Source organism: Tachyglossus aculeatus, chromosome 11 (assembly GCF_015852505.1).
Source record: "Tachyglossus aculeatus isolate mTacAcu1 chromosome 11, mTacAcu1.pri, whole genome shotgun sequence".
Taxonomy (NCBI): Eukaryota; Metazoa; Chordata; class Mammalia; order Monotremata; family Tachyglossidae; genus Tachyglossus; species Tachyglossus aculeatus.
This window is the reverse complement of record NC_052076.1, coordinates 24,812,639-24,833,078: the sequence shown is the minus strand read 5'-3', so window position 1 is coordinate 24,833,078 and position 20,440 is coordinate 24,812,639. Positions and strand designations below refer to the sequence as shown.

The window sequence follows — 20,440 nt, the reverse complement described above, 5'->3', positions numbered from 1 at the left end:
CAAATGCCATCATTAGTATTATTATTATTATTATCAGGTTGTCCCACGTAGGGCTCACAGTCTTCATCCCCATTTTACAGATGAGGTTAACTGAGGCCCAGAGAAGTGAAGTGACTTGCCCAAAGTCACAAAGCTGACAAGTGAAGCGGCGTGGCTCAGTGGGAAGAGCCCGGGCTTTGGAGTCAGAGGTCATGGGTTCAAATCCCAGCTCTGCCAATTGTCAGCTGTGTGACTTTGGGCAAGTCACTTAACTTCTCTGGGCCTCAGTTACCTCATCTGGAAAATGGGGATTGACTGTGAGCCCCCCGTGGGACAACCTGATCTCCTTGTAACCTCCCCAGCGCTTAGAACAGTGCTTTGCACATAGTAAGCGCTTAATAAATGCCATTATTATTATTATTATTATTATTCTTATTATTAAGTGGCAGAGCCAGTATTTGAACCCCTGACTTCTGACTCCAAAGCCTCGGCTCTTTCCACTGAGCCATGCTGCTTCTCCTTTGTACAGATTTATTACCCTATTTTACTTGTACATATTTACTATTCTATTTATTTTGTTAATGATGTGCATAGAGCTTTAATTCTATTTGTTCTGATGACTTGACACCTGTCCACATGTTTTGTCTTGTTGTCTGTCTCCCCGTTCTAGACCGTGAGCCCATTGTTGGGTAGGGACTGTCTATCTATGTTGCCCACTTGGACTTCCCAAGCGCTTAGTCCAGTGCTCTGCACACAGTAAGCGCTCAATAAATACGATTGAACGAATGAATGAATGTGAGCCCCACGAGGGACAATCTGCTCACCTTGTATCCTCCCCAGCTTTTAGAACAGTGCTTTGCACATAGGAGGCGCTTAACAAATGCCATCATTATCCCTTTCTAGCCTGTGAGCCCATTGTCGAGTAGGGACAATTTCTATATGTTGCCAACTTGTACTTCCCAAGCGCTTAGTCCAGTGCTCTGCACACAGTAAGCGCTCAATAAATGCGATTGAATGAATGAATGAATGTGAGCCCAATAGAGACAATCTGCTCACCTTGTATCCTCCCCAGCTTTTAGAACAGTGCTTTGCACACAGTAAGCGCTTAACAAATGCCATCATTATCCCCTTCTAGCCTGTGAGCCCATTGTGGGGTAGGGACCGTCTCTATCTGTTGCCGACTTGGACTTCCCAAGCGCTTAGTCCAGTGCTCTGCACACAGTAAGCGCTCAATAAATACGATTGAATGAATGAATGAATGTGAGCCCCACGAGGGACAATCTGCTCACCTTGTATCCTCCCCAGCTCTTAGAACAGTGCTTTGCACATAGTAAGCGCTTAACAAATGCCATCATTATCCCCTTCTAGCCTGTGAGCCCGCTGTTGGGTAGGGACCGTCTCTAGATGTTGCCGACTTGGACTTCCCAAGCGCTTAGTCCAGTGCTCTGCACACAGTAAGCGCTCAATAAATGCGATTGAATGAATGAATGAATGAATGTGAGCCCCACGAGGGACATTCTGCTCACCTTGTATCCTCCCCAGCTCTTAGAACAGTGCTTTGCACATAGTAAGCGCTTAACAAATGCCATCATTATCCCCTTCTAGCCTGTGAGCCCATTGTGGGGTAGGGACCGTCTCTATCTGTTGCCGACTTGGACTTCCCAAGCGCTTAGTCCAGTGCTGTGCACACAGTAAGCGCTCAATAAATGCGATTGAATGAATGAATGAATGTAAGCCCCATGAGGGACAATCTGCTCACCTTGTATCCTCCCCAGCTCTTCGAACAGTGCTTTGCACATAGTAAGCGCTTAACAAATGCCATCATTATCCCCTTCTTGACTGTGAGCCCATTGTTGGGTAGGGACCGTCTCTAGATGTTGCCGACTTGGACTTCCCAAGCGCTTAGTCCAGTGCTGTGCACACAGTAAGCGCTCAATAAATGCGATTGAATGAATGAATGAATGAATGTGAGCCCCACGAGGGACATTCTGCTCACCTTGTATCCTCCCCAGCTCTTAGAACAGTGCTTTGCACATAGTAAGCGCTTAACAAATGCCATCATTATCCCCTTCTAGCCTGTGAGCCCATTGTGGGGTAGGGACCGTCTCTATCTGTTGCCGACTTGGACTTCCCAAGCGCTTAGTCCAGTGCTGTGCACACAGTAAGCGCTCAATAAATGCGATTGAATGAATGAATGAATGAATGTGAGCCCCACGAGGGACAATCTGCTCACCTTGTATCCTCCCCAGCTCTTAGAACAGTGCTTTGCACATAGTAAGCGCTTAACAAATGCCATCATTATCCCCTTCTAGCCTGTGAGCCCACTGTTGGGTAGGGACCATCTCTAGATGTTGCCAACTTGGACTTCCCAAGCGCTTAGTCCAGTGCTCTGCACACAGTAAGCGCTCAATAAATGCGATTGAATGAATGAATGAATGAATGTGAGCCCCACGAGGGACATTCTGCTCACCTTGTATCCTCCCCAGCTCTTAGAACAGTGCTTTGCACATAGTAAGCGCTTAACAAATGCCATCATTATCCACTTTTAGCCTGTGAGCCCATTGTGGGGTAGGGACCGTCTCTATCTGTTGCCGACTTGGACTTCCCAAGCGCTTAGTCCAGTGCTCTGCACACAGTAAGCGCTCAATAAATACGATCGAATGAATGAATGACTGTCTCTAGATGTTGCCAACTTGGACTTCCCAAGCGCTTAGTCCAGTGCTCTGCACACAGTAAGCGCTCAATAAATCATCATCATCAATCATATTTATTGAGTTTTATTGCAGAGCACTGTACTAAGCGCTTGGGAAGTCCAAGTTGGCAACATCTAGAGATGGTCCCTACCCCACAATGGAGTGAACAGTAGAACAGACACATCCCCTGCCCACAGAGCTCCGGTCCAAAGTCTTGGTAGTCATGGTAACGGGCGGGGGGGGGGGGGGGGGGGGGCTGTGGGGTGAGCTCTCGGTTGGGCTTGGGGCGAGACTCGCCCTGTCGGGGCTTGTTGGCGCCTGTCCTCGCCCCCGCTGAGGCGGCGGGCAGGCTCAGAAAGATTCCTTCATTCAATCGTATTTATTGAGCGCTTACTGTCATCATCATCATCATCATCATCAATCGTATTTATTGAGCGCTTACTATGTGCAGAGCACTGGACTAAGCGCTTGGGAAGTACAAATTGGCAACATCTAGAGACGGGCCCTACCCAACAGTGGGCTCACAGTCTAAAAGGGGGAGACAGAGAGCAAAACCAAACATACTAACAAAATAAAATGAATAGAATAGATATGTACAAATAAAATAAATAAATAAATAGAGTAATAAATATGTACAAACATATCCATCTATACAGGTGCTGTGGGGAAGGGAAGGGGGTAAGATGGGGGGATGGAGAGGGGGACGAGGGGGAGAGGAAGGAAGGGGCTCAGTCTGGGAAGGCCTCCTGGAGGAGGTGAGCTCTCAGCAGGGCCTTACCGTGTGCATAGCACTATACTAAGCGCTTGGGAAGTCCAAGTTGGCAACATCTAGAGACGGTCCCTACCCAACAACGGGCTCCCGGTCTAGAATGGGGAGACAGGGAACAAAACATGTGGACAGGTCATCAAAATAAATATTCATTCATTCATTCATTCAGTCGTATTTATTGAGTGCTTACTGTATGCAGAGCACTGGACTAAGCGTTTGGAAAGTACAAGTCGGCGACATATAGAGATGGTCCCTACCCAACAACAGGCTCACGGTCTTGAACGGGGAGACAGGGAACAAAACAAAACGTGTGGACAGGTGTCAAGTCATCAAAATAAATATTCATTCATTCATTCAATCGTATTGAGCGCTTACTGTGTGCAGAGCACTGTACTAAGCGTTTGGAAAGTACAAGTCGGCGGCATATAGAAACGGTCCCTACCCAACAACGGGCTCACGGTCTAGAACGGGGAGACAGACGACAAAACAAAACGTGGACAGGTGTCAAGTCATCAAAATAAATATTCATTCATTCAATGGTATTTATTGAGCGCTTACTGTGTGCAGAGCACTGGACTAAGCGCTTGGGAAGTCCAAGTCGGCAACATCTAGAGACGGTCCCTACCCAACAACGGGCTCACAGTCTAGAAGGGGGAGACAGGGAACAAAACAAAACATGTGGACAGGTGTCAAGTCATCAAAATAAATATTCATTCATTCATTCATTCATTCAATCGTATTTATTGAGTGCTTACTGTGTGCAGAGCACTGTACTAAGCGCTTGGGAAGTCCAAGTCGGCAACATCTAGAGACGGTCCCTACCCAACAACGGGCTCCCGGTCTAGAAGAGGGAGACAGGGAACAAAACAAAACATTTGGACAGGTGTCAAGTCATCAAAATAAATATTCATTCATTCATTCATTCAATCGTATTTATTGAGCGCTTACTGTGTGCAGAGCACTGTACTAAGCGCTTGGAAAGTACAAGTCGGCGACATATAGAGACGGTCCCTACCCAACAGTGGGCTCACGGTCTAGAAGGGAGAGGACAGGCAATAAAACAAAACATGTGGACAGGTGTCAAGTCATCAGAATAAATATTCATTCAATCAGTCGTATTTATTGAGCGCTTACTGTGTGCAGAGCACTGGACTAAGCGCTTGGGAAGGACAAGTCGGCAACATCTAGAGACGGTCCCTACCCAACAACGGGCTCACGGTCTAGAAGGGGGAGACAGACGACAAAACAAAACTTACGTGGACGGGTGTCACAATCGTCAGAACAGGTAGAATTAAAGTGATAGGCACATCATTAACAAAATGAATAGAATAGTTAATATGTACAAGTAAAATAAAGAGAGTAATAAATCTGTGCAAATATATATACAGGTGCTGTGGGGAAGGGAAGGAGGTAAGGCGGGGGGATGGGGAGGGAGAGGAAGGAGGGGACTCAGTTTGGGAAGGCTGGGAGCCCCATGGGGGACAGGGACTGTGCTCAACCTGATTAGCTTGTATAATAATAATAATAATAATGATAATAATAATAATAATGGCATTTGTTAAGCGCTTGCTATGTGCAAAGCACTGTTCTAAGCGCTGGGGAGGATACAAGGTGATCCGGTTGTCCCATGGGGGGCTCCCAGTCTTAATCCCCATTTTCCAGATGAGGGAACTGAGGCCCAGAGAAGTGAAGCGACTTGCCCAACGTCACCCAGCTGACAAATGGTGGAGCCGGGATTAGAACCCACGACCTCTGACTCCAAAGCCCGGGCTCTTTTCCACTGAGCCATGCTGCTTGTTTCTACCCCAGCGCTTAGAACAATGCCTGGCATATAGTAAGCGCTTAACAAATACCATTCATTCAGCCATATTTACTGAGCGCTTACTGTGTGCAGAGCACTGGACTAAGCGCTTGGGAAGTCCAAGTTGGCAACATATAGAGACGGTCCCTGCCCAACAGCGGGCTCACAGTCTAGAAGGGGGAGAGTGCAGTGCTGTGCACACAGTAAGCGCTCAATAAATGCGACTGAATTCATTCATTCAATTGTATTTATTGAGCACTTACTGTGTGCAGAGCACTGTACTAAGCGCTTGGGAAGTCCAAGTTGGCATATAGAGACAGTCCCTACCCAACAGCAGGCTCACAGTCTAGAAGGGGGAGAGTGCAGTGGTCTGCACACAGTAAGCGCTCAATAAATAGGACTGAATTCATTCATTCATTCAATTGTATTTATTGAGCGCTTACTGTGTGCAGAGCACTATACTAAGCGCTTGGGAAGTCCAAGTTGGCAACATATAGAGACGGTCCCTACCCAACAGCGGGCTCACAGTCTAGAAGGGGGAGAGTGCAGTGCTCTGCACACAGTAAGTGCTCAATAAATACGACTGAGTGAATGAGTTGGCAACATATAGAGGCAATCCCTATTTATTCATTCATTCAATCGTATTTATTGAGCGCTTACTGTGTGCACAGCACTGTAGTAAGCGCTTGGGAAGTCCAAGTTGGCAACATATAGAGACGGTCCCTACCCAACAGCAGGCTCACAGTCTAGAAGGGGGAGAGTGCAGCGCTCTGCACACAGTCAGCGCTCAATAAATGCGACTGAATGAATGAAATCCACCGGAAATCAATCATATTTATTGAGCGCTGACTGTGTGCAGAGCCCTGTACTAAGCGCTTGGGAAGTCCAAGTTGGCAGCGTATAGAGATGGTCCCTATTCATTCATTCATTCAATCGTATTCATTCATTCATTCAGTTGTATTTATTCATTCATTCATTCAATCGTATTTATTGATCGCTTACTGTGTGCAGAGCACTGGACTAAGCGCTTGGGAAGTCCAAGTTGGCAACATCTAGAGACGGTCCCTACCCAACAGCGGGCTCACAGTCTAGAAGGGGGAGAGTGCAGTGCTCTGCACACAGTAAGCGCTCAATAAATGCGACTGAATGAATGAAATCCGCCGGAAATCAATCAATCAATCGTATTTATTGAGCGCTGACTGTGTGCAGAGCCCTGTACTAAGCGCTTGGGAAGTTGGCAACACATAGAGACGGTCCCTACCCAACAGCGGGACCGGAAAGCTGGAGTCGGGGTGGAGTCGCGGGGCGGGTGGGAGCGGGAAAGCCCCGGCCCCGGGGCCCCGGGGCCCCGGGTGCGACGATCCCAAGCCCGCCGGCCTTCCCGGCTCTACCCCCGCAGCGGATCGAGTCCAGCCAACGACAGCGGAGCCAAAAAGAAGAAAAAGAAACAGAAACGGAAGAAAGAGAAAAGCAACGAGCCCCCGGATTCCGCCCAGGACCAGCCCGTGAAGGTAGGGGACTCCGGGGGCCGGAGACCGATGGGCCGGCGGTCCCCTCCTCGGCCCAGCGGACTTTCGGATAACGCAATTCCCCCGTTTTATTTAAAACCACACATACATAATCAATCAATCGTATTTATTGAGCGCTTACGGTGTGCAGAGCACTGGACTAAGCGCTTGGGAAGTCCAAGTTGGCAACATAGAGAGACGGTCCCTACCCAACAGTTTTGTTCTGTCTCCCCCTTCTACTCATTCATTCATTCAATTCAATCAATTAATCAATCGTATTTATTGAGCACTTACGGTGTGCAGAGCACTGGACTAAGCGCTTGGGAAGTCCAAGTTGGCAACATAGGGAGACGGTCCCTACCCAACAGTTTTGTTCTCTGTCTCCCCCTTCTACTCATTCATTCATTCAATCAATCAGTCAATCGTATTTATTGAGCACTTACTGTGTGCAGAGCACTGTACTAAGCGCTTGGGAAGTCCAAGTTGGCAACATAGAGAGACGGTCCCTACCCAACAGTTTTGTTCTCTGTCTCCCCCTTCTACTCATTCATTCATTCAGTCAATCAGTCAATCGTATTTATTGAGCACTTACTGTGTGCAGAGCACTGTACTAAGCACTTGGGACGTCCAAGTTGGCAACATAGAGAGACGGTCCCTACCCAACAGTTTTGTTCTCTGTCTCCCCCTTCTACTCATTCATTCATTCAATTCAATCAATCAATCAATCGTATTTATTGAGCACTTACGGTGTGCAGAGCACTGGACTAAGCGCTTGGCAAGTCCAAGTTGGCAACACCTAGAGACGGTCCCCACCCAACAGTGGGCTCACAGTCTAGAAGGGGGAGACAGAGAACAAAACAAAACAGATTAACAAAATAAAATAAATAGAATAGATATGTGCAAGTAAAATAAATGGAGTAATAAATACGAACAAACATATATACATATATACAGGTGAGCGCTTACTGTGTGCAGAGCACTGTACTAAGCGCTTGGGAAGTACAAGTTGGCGACATATAGAGACGGTGAGCCCACTGTTGGGTAGGGACCATCTCTATATGTCGCCAACTTGGACTTCCCAAGCGCTTAGTACAGTGCTGTGCACACAGTAAGCGCTCAAAAAATACGATTGAATGAATGAACATTATTATTATTATTGATGGATGGATGGATGGATCCAGGCCTTGTCTCTGCGCTTAGTAAAGGCGATTGATTGGATGGATGGATGGATTGATCCAGGCCTTGTCTCCGTGGTTAGTGAAGGCGATTGATTGATGGATGGATTGATCCAGGCCTCGTCTCCGTGCTTAGTGAAGGCGATTGATTGATGGATGGATGGATTGATCCAGACCTCGTCTCTGCGCTTAGTAAAAGCGATTGATTGATGGATGGATGGATTGATTGATTGATGGATGGATGGATGGATGGATCCAGGCCTCGTCTCCGCGCTTAGTAAAGACGATTGATTGATTGATGGATGGGTGGATGGATTGATTCAGGCCTTGTCTCCGCGCTTAGTAAAGGCGATTGATTGATGGATGGATGGATGGATGGATGGATCCAGGCCTTGTCTCCACGCTTTGTAAAGGTGATTGATTGATGGATGGATCCAGGCCTCATCTCCGCGCTTAGTAAAAGCAATTGATTGATGGATGGATGGATTGATCCAGGCCTTGTTGCTGCGCTTAGTTAAGGCGATTGATTGATTGTTGGCTGGATGGATTGATCCAGGCTTGTCTCCGTGCTTAGTAAAGGCGATTGATTGATGGATGGATGGATGGATCCAGGCCTTGTCTCCGCGCTTAGTAAAGGCGATTGATTGATGGATGGATCCAGGCTTCGTCTCTGCACTTAGTAAAGGTGATTGATGGATGGATGGATTGATCCAGGCCTCGTCTCCGCGCTTAGTAAAGGTGATTGATTGATGGATGGATGGATTGATCCAGGCCTTGTCTCCGCGCTTAGTAAAAGCGATTGATTGATGGATGGATGGATTGATCCAGGCCTTGTCTCCGTGCTTAGTAAAGGCAATTGATGGATGGATGGATGGATGGATGGATGGATGGATGGATCCAGGCCACATCTCCGCGCTTAGTAAAGGCGTCCTCTCCTGGTTCTCCTCTTATCTCTCCGGTCGTTCTTTCTCAGTCTCTTTTGCAGGCTCCTCCTCCCCCTCCCATCCTCTTACGGTGGGGGTTCCCCAAGGTTCAGTGCTTGGTCCCCTTCTGTTCTCAATGTACACTCACTCCCTTGGTGACCTCATTCGCTCCTACGGCTTCAACTATCATCTCTCCGCTGATGACACCCAGATCTACATCTCTGCCCCTGCTCTCTCTCCCTCCCTCCAGGCTCGCATCTCCTCCTGCCTTCAGGACATCTCCATCTGGATGTCTGCCCGCCACCTAAAGCTCAACATGTCGAAGACTGAGCTCCTTGTCTTCCCTCCCAAACCTTGTCCTCTCCCTGACTTTCCCATCTCTGCTGACGGCACTACCATCCTTCCCGTCTCACAAGCCCGCAACCTTGGTGTCATCCTCGACTCCGCTCTCTCATTCACCCCTCACATCCAAGCCGTCACCAAAACCTGCCGGTCTCAGCTGCGCAACATTGCCAAGCTCCGCCCTTTCCTCTCCATCCAAACCACTCCCCTGCTCATTCAAGCTCTCACCCTATCCCGTCTGGACTACTGCACCAGCCTTCTCTCTGATCTCCCATCCTCGTGTCTCTCTCCACTTCAATCCATACTTCATGCTGCTGCCCGGATTATCTTTGTCCAGAAACGCTCTGGGCATATTACTCCCCTCCTCAAAAACCTCCAATGGCTACCGATCAATCTGCGCATCAGGCAGAAACTCCTCACCCTGGGCTTCAAGGCTGTCCATCACCTCGCCCCCTCCTACCTCACCTCCCTTCTCTCCTTCTACTGCCCAGCCCGCACCCTCCGCTCCTCGGCCGCTAATCTCCTCCCCGTACCTCGTTCTCACCTGTCCCGCCGTCGACCCCCGGCCCACGTCCTCCCCCGGGCCTGGAATGCCCCCAATCCCTCTGCCCATCCGCCCAGCTAGCTCTCTTCCTCCCTTCAAGGCCCTGCTGAGAGCTCACCTCCTCCAGGAGGCCTTCCCAGACTGAGCCCCTTCTTTCCTCTCCCCCTCGTCCCCCTCTCCATCCCCCCGTCTTACCTCCTTCCCTTCCCCACAGCACCTGTATATATGCATATATGGTTGTACATACTTATTACTCTATTTATTTATTTATTTATTTATTTTACCTGTACATTTCTATCCTACTTATTTTATTTTGTTGGTATGTTTGGTTCTGTTCTCTGTCTCCCCCTTTTAGACTGTGAGCCCACTGTTGGGTAGGGACTGTCTCTATGTGATGCCAATTTGTACTTCCCAAGCGCTTAGTACAGTGCTCTGCACATAGTAAGCGCTCAATAAATACGATTGATTGATTGATTGATGGATGGATGGATCCAGGCCTCATCTCCGCGCTTAGTAAAGGTGATTGATTGATGGATGGATGGATTGATCCAGGCCTTGTCTCTGCACTTAGTAAAAGCGATTGATTGGATGGATGGATTGATCCAGGCCTTGTCTCCATGCTTAGTAAAGGCGAATGATTGATGGATGGATGGATGGATTGATCCAGGCCTTGTCTCTGTGCTTAGTAAAAGCGATTGATTGATGGATGGATGGATTGATCCAGGCCTTGTCTCCACGCTTAGTAAAGGCGATTGATTGGACGGATGGATGGATGGATGGATTGATCCAGGCCTTGTCTTCGTGCTTAGTAAAGGCGATTGATTGATGGATGGATGGATTGATCCAGGCCTTGTCGCCGCGCTTAGTAAAGGCGATTGATTGATGGATGGATGGATTGATCCAGGCCTTGTCTCCGTGCTTGGTAAAGGCGATTGATTGATGGATGGATCCAGACCTTGTCTCCGCGCTTAGTAAAAGCGATTGATTGATGGATGGATGGATCCAGGGCTTGTCTCCGTGCTTAGTAAAGGTGATTGATTGATGGATGGATGGATTGATCCAGGCCTCGTCTCCGCGCTTAGTAAAGGCGATGGTTTGATGGATGGAGGGTTGGATTGATCCAGGCCTCGTCTCCCCCGGTCCATCCAGGTGAACTCCCTGCCCGCGGAGAGAATCCAGGAGATCCAGAAAGCCATCGAGCTGTTCTCGGTCGGCCAGGGACCCGCCAAAACCATGGAGGAGGCCAGCAAGCGGAGCTACCAGTTCTGGGACACCCAGCCCGTGCCCAAGCTCGGTATGTCCATTCATTCATTCATTCATTCATTCAATCGCATTTATTGAGCGCTCACTACGTGTGCCATCATCGCTGCCGAATTCCCCGGTTCCGCCCGCCGCCCTCCCGCTCCTCCCTGACTCCCTTCCCGGTGCCTCTCCGGCCCGGACGCCCGGCTTCGTGCCCGCTCCGAGGACGAACGCCTGGGAGGCGGTGGGACCTGGGTTCTAATCCTGGCTCCGCCACTCGTCTGCTGTGTGACCATGGGCGAGTCACTTCACTTCTCTGGGCCTCAGTTCCCTCATCTGGGAAAGGAGGATGAAGACTGCGAGCCCCGCGGGGGGACAGGGACAGTGTCCCACCTGATTAGCTTGTATCTACCTCAGGATGTGGAACAGTTCCTGGCACGTAGTAAGAGCTTAACAGATACCATTTAAAAAAAAAAAAACAGCCAAAAATAACCTTTTTTTTTGCACATAGTAAGCGCTTAACAAATACCAACATTATTGTTATTATTATTATATTATAATTACATATTATGCCATATTATTATACAACATCATTATTATATCATACAATATATTATTCTATAATATAATATTGCATGATATAATACTGATGTTGGATGGTAATGCAATATTCTATATTGATTATAATATAATTATAGCATATTATTAATTATGCATAACGGTATATTATGTCATATTATGCAGCATCATTATTATATCATATAATATATTATTCTATAATATAATATTATACGATATAATACTGATGTTGGATGATAATGCAATATTCTATATTGATCATAATATAATCATAGCATATTATTAATTATGCATGGTTATTATATAATGATATGATATTTTATTATATAATGATATATAATATAGTGCAAAAATCTATATTGATTATAATATAATTAAAGCATGTTATTAATTATGCATAATTATATATTATGTCATTATATAACATCATTATTATATCATATAATATATTATTCTATAATATAATATTATGCGATATAATACTGATGTTGGATGATAATGCAATATTCTATATTGATCATAATATAATCATAGCATATTATTAATTATGCATGGTTATCATATAATGATATGATATTTTATTATACAATTATATAATATAATGATAGAGTATATTATGTTATATTATACTGTATTATATATTATTAATATATTATATATGTATAATGAATATATTAGATATATAATATATTAATGTATTGTATTATAATCTGATATAATGTAATAACAGTATAATATTATATTATTAATAATAATGTTGGTATTTGTTAAGCGCTTACTATGTGCCAAAAAAAGATTATTTTTGGCTGGTTTTTTTTTTAAATGGTATCAAGCTCTTACTAATTATTATTATTAATAATAATGTTGGTATTTGTTACAAAAAAAAAACAACTACGCTTACAGTCTACAGGGGTAGAAATGATCCTTGCCGACAAGATGTGGACAGACTAGAGGAGGAGACAGTCATTAAAATCAATTTTCTATTCATTCTTTCATTCAGTCGTATTTATTGAGCGCTTACCGTGTGCAGAGCACTGTGCTAAGCGCTTGGGAAGTCCAAGTCGGCAACGTCTAGAGACGGTCCCTACCCAACAGCGGGCTCACAGGCTAGAAGGGGGAGACAGGGAACAGAACATGTGCAGCGTGGCTCAGTGGAAAGAGCCCGGGCTTTGGAGTCGGAGGTCATGGGTTCAAATCCTGGCTCTGCCACGTGTCTGCCGTGTGACCTTGGGCAAGTCACTTAAATTCTTGGAGCCTCAGTTACCTCATCTGTAAAATGGGGATGATGCCGGTGAGCCCCATGTGGGACACCCTGATGATAATAATAATAATGATGGCATCTGTTAAGCGCTTACTATGTGCAAAGCACTGTTCTAAGCGCTGGGGAGGGGGAGGCAAGGTGATCAGGCTGTCCCACGGGGGGGCTCACAGTCTAAATCCCCATTTTCCAGATGAGGGAACTGAGGCGCAGAGAAGTTAAGTGACTTGCCCAAGTTCACACAGCAGACAGGTGGAGGAGCTGGGATTCGAACCCATGACCTATGACTCCAAAGCCCGGGCTCTTTCCACTGAGCCACGCTGCTTCTCTGATCACCTTGTATCTCCCCAGCAATTAGAACAGTGCTTTGCACATAGTAAGCGCTTAACAAATGCCATTATTATTATTATTATGTGGACAGGTGTCAAAATCGTCAGAACAAATAGATTTAAAGCTAAGTGCACATCATTCATTCATTCAATCGTATTTATTGAGCGCTTACTGTGTGCGGAGCACTGGACTAAGCGCTTGACATTAACAAAATAAATAGTCTTCTAGACTGTGAGCCCATTGTTGGGTAGGGACCGTCTCTATATGTTGCCAATTTGGACTTCCCAAGTGCTTAGTCCAGTGCTCTGCACACAGTAAGCGCTCAATAAATACGATTGAATGAATGAATGAATGAATATATGTTTGTACAGATTTATTACTCTATTTTACATGTACATATTTATTCTATTTATTTGATTTTGTTAATATGTTTTATTTTGTCGTCTGTCTCCCCCTTCTAGACTGTGAGCCCGCTGTTGGGTAGGGACCGTCTCTAGATGTTGCCACCTTGGACTTCCCAAGTGCTTAGTCCAGTGCTCTGCACACAGTAAGCGCTCAATAAATATGATTGAATGAATGAATGTTTGTACGAATTTATTACTCTATTTTACTTGTACATATTTATTCTATATATTTTATTTGGCTTAAATGTTTTGTTTTGTTGTCTGTCTCCCCCTTCTAGCCTGTGAGCCCGCTGTTGGGTAGGGACCGTCTCTAGATGTTGCCAACTGGACTTCCCAAGCGCTTAGTCCAGTGCTCTGCACACAGTAAGCACTCAATCAATCAATCAATCAATCGTATTTATTGAGCGCTTAGTGTGTGCAGAGCACTGGACTAAGCACTTGGGAAGTACAAGTTGGCAACATATAGAGATGGTCCCTACCCAAAAACGGGCTCACAGTCTAGAAGGGGGAGACATTCATTCATTCTTTTATTCAGTCGTATTTATTGAGCGCTTACTGTGTGCGGAGCACTGGACTAAGCGCTTGGGAAGTACAAGTTGGCAACCTCTAGAGACGGTCCCTACCCAACAGTGGGCTCACAGTCTAGAAGGGGAAGACAGAGAACAAAGCATATTAACAAAATAAAATAAATAGAATAGATATGTACAAGTAAAATAAATAGAGTAATCAATCAATCAATCGTATTTATTGAGCGCTTACTGTATGCAGAGCACTGGACTAAGCGCTTGGGAAGTACAAGTCAATCAATCATATTTATTGAGCGCTTACTGTGTGCAGAGCACTGGACTAAGCGCTTGGGAAGTCCAAGTTGGCAACAGATAGAGACATTTAGAGCCCAACAGCGGGCTCACAGTCTAGAAGGGGGAGACGGAGAACAAAACCAAGCATATTAACAAAATAAAATAAATAGAATAGATATGTACAAGTAAAATAAATAAATAGAGTAATAAATATGTACAAACATATACAGGTGCTGTGGGGAAGGGAAGGAGGTAAGACGGGGGGTTGGGGGGGGTGGAATGAATGAGTGAATGAAAGTTCCTGGAGTCCAGTCAATCAATCAATCAATCAATCGTATTTATTGAACACTTACTGTGTGCAGAGCACTGTACTAAGCGCTTGGGAAGTACAAGCTGGCAACATATAGAGACAGTCCCTACCCAACAGTGGGCTCACGGTCTAGAAGGGGGCAGGAGGGCCGGCAGCAGGGCACCTGTATATATGTCTATATGTTTGTACATATTTATTACTCTATTTATTTATTTATTTTTCTTGTATCTATGTATTGTATTTATTTTATTTTGTTAATATGTTTGGTTTTGTTGTCTGTCTCCCCCTTCAAGACTGCGAGCCCACTGTCGGGTAGGGACCGTCTCTAGATGTTGCCAGCTTGGACTTCCCAAGCGCTTAGTCCAGTGCTCTGCACCCAGTAAGCGCTCAATCAATAAGATTGATTGATATATGTTTGTACATATTTATTACTCTATTTTACTTGTACCTATCTATTCTATTTATTTTATTTTGTTAATACGTTTTGTTTTGTTCTCTGTCTCTCCTTCTAGCCTGTGAGCCCACTGTCGGGTAGGGGCCGTCTCTAGATGTTGCCAGCTTGGACTTCCCAAGCGCTTAGTCCAGTGCTCTGCACCCAGTAAGCGCTCAATCAATAAGATTGATTGATTGATATACGTTTGTGCATATTTATTACTCTATTTTACTTGTACCTATCTATTCTATTTATTTTATTTTGTTAATACGTTTTGTTTGGTTCTCTGTCTCCCCCTTCTAGACTGTGAGCCCACTGTTGGGTAGGGACTGTCTCTAGATGTTGCCAGCTTGGACTTCCCAAGCGCTTAGTCCAGTGCTCTGCACCCAATAAGCGCTCAATAAATAAGATTGATATATGTTTGTACATATTTATTACTCTATTTTACTTATACCTATCTATTCTATTTATTTTATTTTGTTAATGCGTTTGGTTTTTTTCTCTGTCTCCCCCTTCTAGCCTGTGAGCCCACCGTCGGGTAGGGGCCGTCTCTAGATGTTGCCAGCTTGGACTTCCCAAGCGCTTAGTCCAGTGCTCTGCACCCAGTAAGCGCTCAATCAATCCGATTGATTGACTGATTATATGTTGCCAGCTCGTACTTCCCAAGCGCTCAGTCCAGTGCTCTGCACCCAGTAAGCGCTCAATCAATACGATGGATGATATGTTGCCAGCTCGTACTTCCCAAGCGCTCAGTCCAGTGCTCTGCACCCAATAAGCGCTCAATAAATAAGATTGATTGATATATGTTTGTACATATTTATTACTCTATTTATTTTACTTGTACCTATCTATTCTATTTATTTTATTTTGTTAATGCGTTTGGTTTTTTTCTCTGTCTCCCCCTTCTAGCCTGTGAGCCCACCGTCGGGTAGGGGCCGTCTCTAGATGTTGCCAGCTCGGACTTCCCAAGCGCTTAGTCCCGTGCTCTGCACCCAGTAAGCGCTCAATCAATGCGATTGATTGATCGACTGATTATATGTTGCCAGCTCGTACTTCCCAAGCGCTCAGTCCAGTGCTGTGCACCCAGTAAGCGCTCAATCAATACGATGGATGATATGTTGCCAGCTCGTACTTCCCAAGCGCTCAGTCCAGTGCTCTGCACCCAATAAGCGCTCAATAAATAAGTTTGATTGATATATGTTTGTACATATTTATTACTCTATTTTACTTGTACCTATCTATTCTATTTATTTTATTTTGTTAATACGTTTTGTTTGGTTCTCTGTCTCCCCCTTCTAGACTGTGAGCCCACTGTTGGGTAGGGACTGTCTCTAGATGTTGCCAGCTTGGACTTCCCAAGCGCTTAGTCCAGTGCTCTGCACCCAATAAGCGCTCAATAAATAAGATTGATATATGTTTGTACATATTTATTACTCTATTTTACTTGTACCTATCTATTCTATTTATTTTATTTTGTTAATACGTTTTGTTTTGTTCTCTGTCTCTCCTTCTAGCCTGTGAGCCCACTGTCGGGTAGGGGCCGTCTCTAGATGTTGCCAGCTTGGACTTCCCAAGCGCTTAGTCCAGTGCTCTGCACCCAGTAAGCGCTCAATCAATAAGATTGATTGATTGATATACGTTTGTGCATATTTATTACTCTATTTTACTTGTACCTATCTATTCTATTTATTTTATTTTGTTAATACGTTTTGTTTGGTTCTCTGTCTCCCCCTTCTAGACTGTGAGCCCACTGTTGGGTAGGGACTGTCTCTAGATGTTGCCAGCTTGGACTTCCCAAGCGCTTAGTCCAGTGCTCTGCACCCAATAAGCGCTCAATAAATAAGATTGATATATGTTTGTACATATTTATTACTCTATTTTACTTATACCTATCTATTCTATTTATTTTATTTTGTTAATGCGTTTGGTTTTTTTCTCTGTCTCCCCCTTCTAGCCTGTGAGCCCACCGTCGGGTAGGGGCCGTCTCTAGATGTTGCCAGCTTGGACTTCCCAAGCGCTTAGTCCAGTGCTCTGCACCCAGTAAGCGCTCAATCAATCCGATTGATTGACTGATTATATGTTGCCAGCTCGTACTTCCCAAGTGCTCAGTCCAGTGCTCTGCACCCAGTAAGCGCTCAATCAATACGATGGATGATATGTTGCCAGCTCGTACTTCCCAAGCGCTCAGTCCAGTGCTCTGCACCCAATAAGTGCTCAATCAATAAGATTGATTGATATATGTTTGTACATATTTATTACTCTATTTTACTTGTACCTATCTATTCTATTTATTTTATTTTGTTAATACGTTTGGTTTTGTTCTCTGTCTCCCCCTTCTAGCCTGTGAGCCCACTGTTGGGTAGGGACTGTCTCTAGATGTTGCCAACTTGGACTTCCCAAGCGCTTAGTCCAGTGCTCTGCACCCAATAAGCGCTCAATAAATAAGATTGATATATGTTTGTACATATTTATTACTCTATTTTACTTGTACCTATCTATTCTATTTATTTTATTTTGTTAATACGTTTGGTTTTGTTCTCTGTCTCCCCCTTCTAGCCTGTGAGCCCACCGTCGGGTAGGGCCCGTCTCTAGATGTTGCCAGCTTGGACTTCCCAAGCGCTTAGTCCCGTGCTCTGCACCCAGTAAGCGCTCAATCAATGCGATTGATTGATCGACTGATTATATGTTGCCAGCTCGTACTTCCCAAGCGCTCAGTCCAGTGCTCTGCACCCAGTAAGCGCTCAATCAATACGATGGATGATATGTTGCCAGCTCGTACTTCCCAAGCGCTCAGTCCAGTGCTCTGCACCCAGTAAGCGCTCAATCAATAAGATTGATTGATATATGTTTGTACATATTTATTACTCTATTTTACTTGTACCTATCTATTCTATTTATTTTATTTTGTTAATACGTTTTGTTTGGTTCTCTGTCTCCCCCTTCTAGACTGTGAGCCCACTGTTGGGTAGGGACTGTCTCTAGATGTTGCCAGCTTGGACTTCCCAAGCGCTTAGTCCAGTGCTCTGCACCCAATAAGCGCTCAATAAATAAGATTGATATATGTTTGTACATATTTATTACTCTATTTTTACTTGTACCTATCTATTCTATTTATTTTATTTTGTTAATACGTTTGGTTTTGTTCTCTGTCTCCCCCTTCTAGCCTGTGAGCCCACCGTCGGGTAGGGGCCGTCTCTAGATGTTGCCAGCTTGGACTTCCCAAGCGCTTAGTCCAGTGCTCTGCACCCAGTAAGCGCTCAATCAATCCAATTGATTGATCGACTGATTATATGTTGCCAGCTCGTACTTCCCAAGCGCTCAGTCCAGTGCTCTGCACCCAGTAAGCGCTCAATCAATACGATGGATGATATGTTGCCAGCTCGTACTTCCCAAGCGCTCAGTCCAGTGCTCTGCACCCAGTAAGCGCTCAATCAATAAGATTGATTGATATATGTTTGTACATATTTATTACTCTATTTTACTTGTACCTATCTATTCTATTTATTTTATTTTGTTAATACGTTTTGTTTGGTTCTCTGTCTCCCCCTTCTAGACTGTGAGCCCACTGTTGGGTAGGGACTGTCTCTAGGTGTTGCCAGCTTGGACTTCCCAAGCGCTTAGTCCAGTGCTCTGCACCCAATAAGCGCTCAATAAATAAGATTGATATATGTTTGTACATATTTATTACTCTATTTTACTTGTACCTATCTATTCTATTTATTTTATTTTGTTAATACGTTTGGTTTTGTTCTCTGTCTCCCCCTTCTAGCCTGTGAGCCCACCGTCGGGTAGGGGCCGTCTCTAGATGTTGCCAGCTTGGACTTCCCAAGCGCTTAGTCCAGTGCTCTGCACCCAGTAAGCGCTCAATCAATCCAATTGATTGATCGACTGATTATATGTTGCCAGCTCGTACTTCCCAAGCGCTCAGTCCAGTGCTCTGCACCCAGTAAGCGCTCAATCAATACGATGGATGATATGTTGCCAGCTCGTACTTCCCAAGCGCTCAGTCCAGTGCTCTGCACCCAGTAAGCGCTCAATCAATAAGATTGATTGATATATGTTTGTACATATTTATTACTCTATTTTACTTGTACCTATCTATTCTATTTATTTTATTTTGTTAATACGTTTTGTTTGGTTCTCTGTCTCCCCCTTCTAGACTGTGAGCCCACTGTTGGGTAGGGACTGTCTCTAGGTGTTGCCAGCTTGGACTTCCCAAGCGCTTAGTCCAGTGCTCTGCACCCAATAAGCGCTCAATAAATAAGATTGATATATGTTTGTACATATTTATTACTCTATTTTACTTGTACCTATCTATTCTATTTATTTTATTTTGTTAATACGTTTGGTTTTGTTCTCTGTCTCCCCCTTCTAGCCTGTGAGCCCACCGTCGGGTAGGGGCCGTCTCTAGATGTTGCCAGCTCGGACTTCCCAAGCGCTTAGTCCAGTGCTCTGCACCCAGTAAGCGCTCAATCAATACGATTGATTGACTGATTATATGTTGCCAGCTCGTACTTCCCAAGCGCTCAGTCCAGTGCTCTGCACCCAGTAAGCGCTCAATCAATACGATGGATGATATGTTGCCAGCTCGTACTTCCCAAGCGCTCAGTCCAGTGCTCTGCACCCAATAAGCGCTCAATAAATAAGATTGATTGATATATGTTTGTACATATTTATTACTCTATTTTACTTGTACCTATCTATTCAATTTATTTTATTTTGTTAATACGTTTTGTTTGGTTCTCTGTCTCCCCCTTCTAGACTGTGAGCCCACTGTTGGGTAGGGACTGTCTCTAGATGTTGCCAGCTCGGACTTCCCAAGCGCTTAGTCCAGTGCTCTGCACCCAATAAGCACTCAATAAATAAGATTGATATATGTTTGTACATATTTATTACTCTATTTTACTTGTACCTATCTATTCTATTTATTTTATTTTGTTAATATGTTTGGTTTTGTTCTCTGTCTCCCCCTTCTAGCCTGTGAGCCCACCGTCGGGTAGGGGCCGTCTCTAGATGTTGCCAGCTCGGACTTCCCAAGCGCTTAGTCCAGTGCTCTGCCCCCAGTAAGCGCTCAATCAATCCGATTGATCGACTGATTATATGTTGCCAGCTCGTACTTCCCAAGCGCTCAGTCCAGTGCTCTGCACCCAGTAAGCGCTCAATCAATACGATGGATGATATGTTGCCAGCTCGTACTTCCCAAGCGCTCAGCCCACAGTAAGCATCATCGTCAGTCGTATTTATTGAGCGCTTACTATGTGCAGAGCACTGGACTAAGCGCTTGGGAAGTCCAAATTGGCAAAATATAGAGACGGTCCCTACCCAACAGCGGGCTCACAGTCTAAAAGGG

General features: G+C 45.0%; 1 protein-coding gene across 1 annotated transcript in view; it reads left to right on the top strand.

Annotated features, from left to right (window-relative positions):
* NMT1 (N-myristoyltransferase 1) overlaps nt 1–20,440 on the top strand; it is an 89,920-nt gene that overhangs the window by 20,101 nt on the left and 49,379 nt on the right. Inside the window, exons 3-4 of the mRNA XM_038754272.1 lie at nt 6,642–6,753; nt 10,884–11,028. Of these exons, the coding sequence (XP_038610200.1) occupies nt 6,642–6,753; nt 10,884–11,028 (257 nt within the window). The remainder of the gene's footprint in view (nt 1–6,641; nt 6,754–10,883; nt 11,029–20,440) is intronic.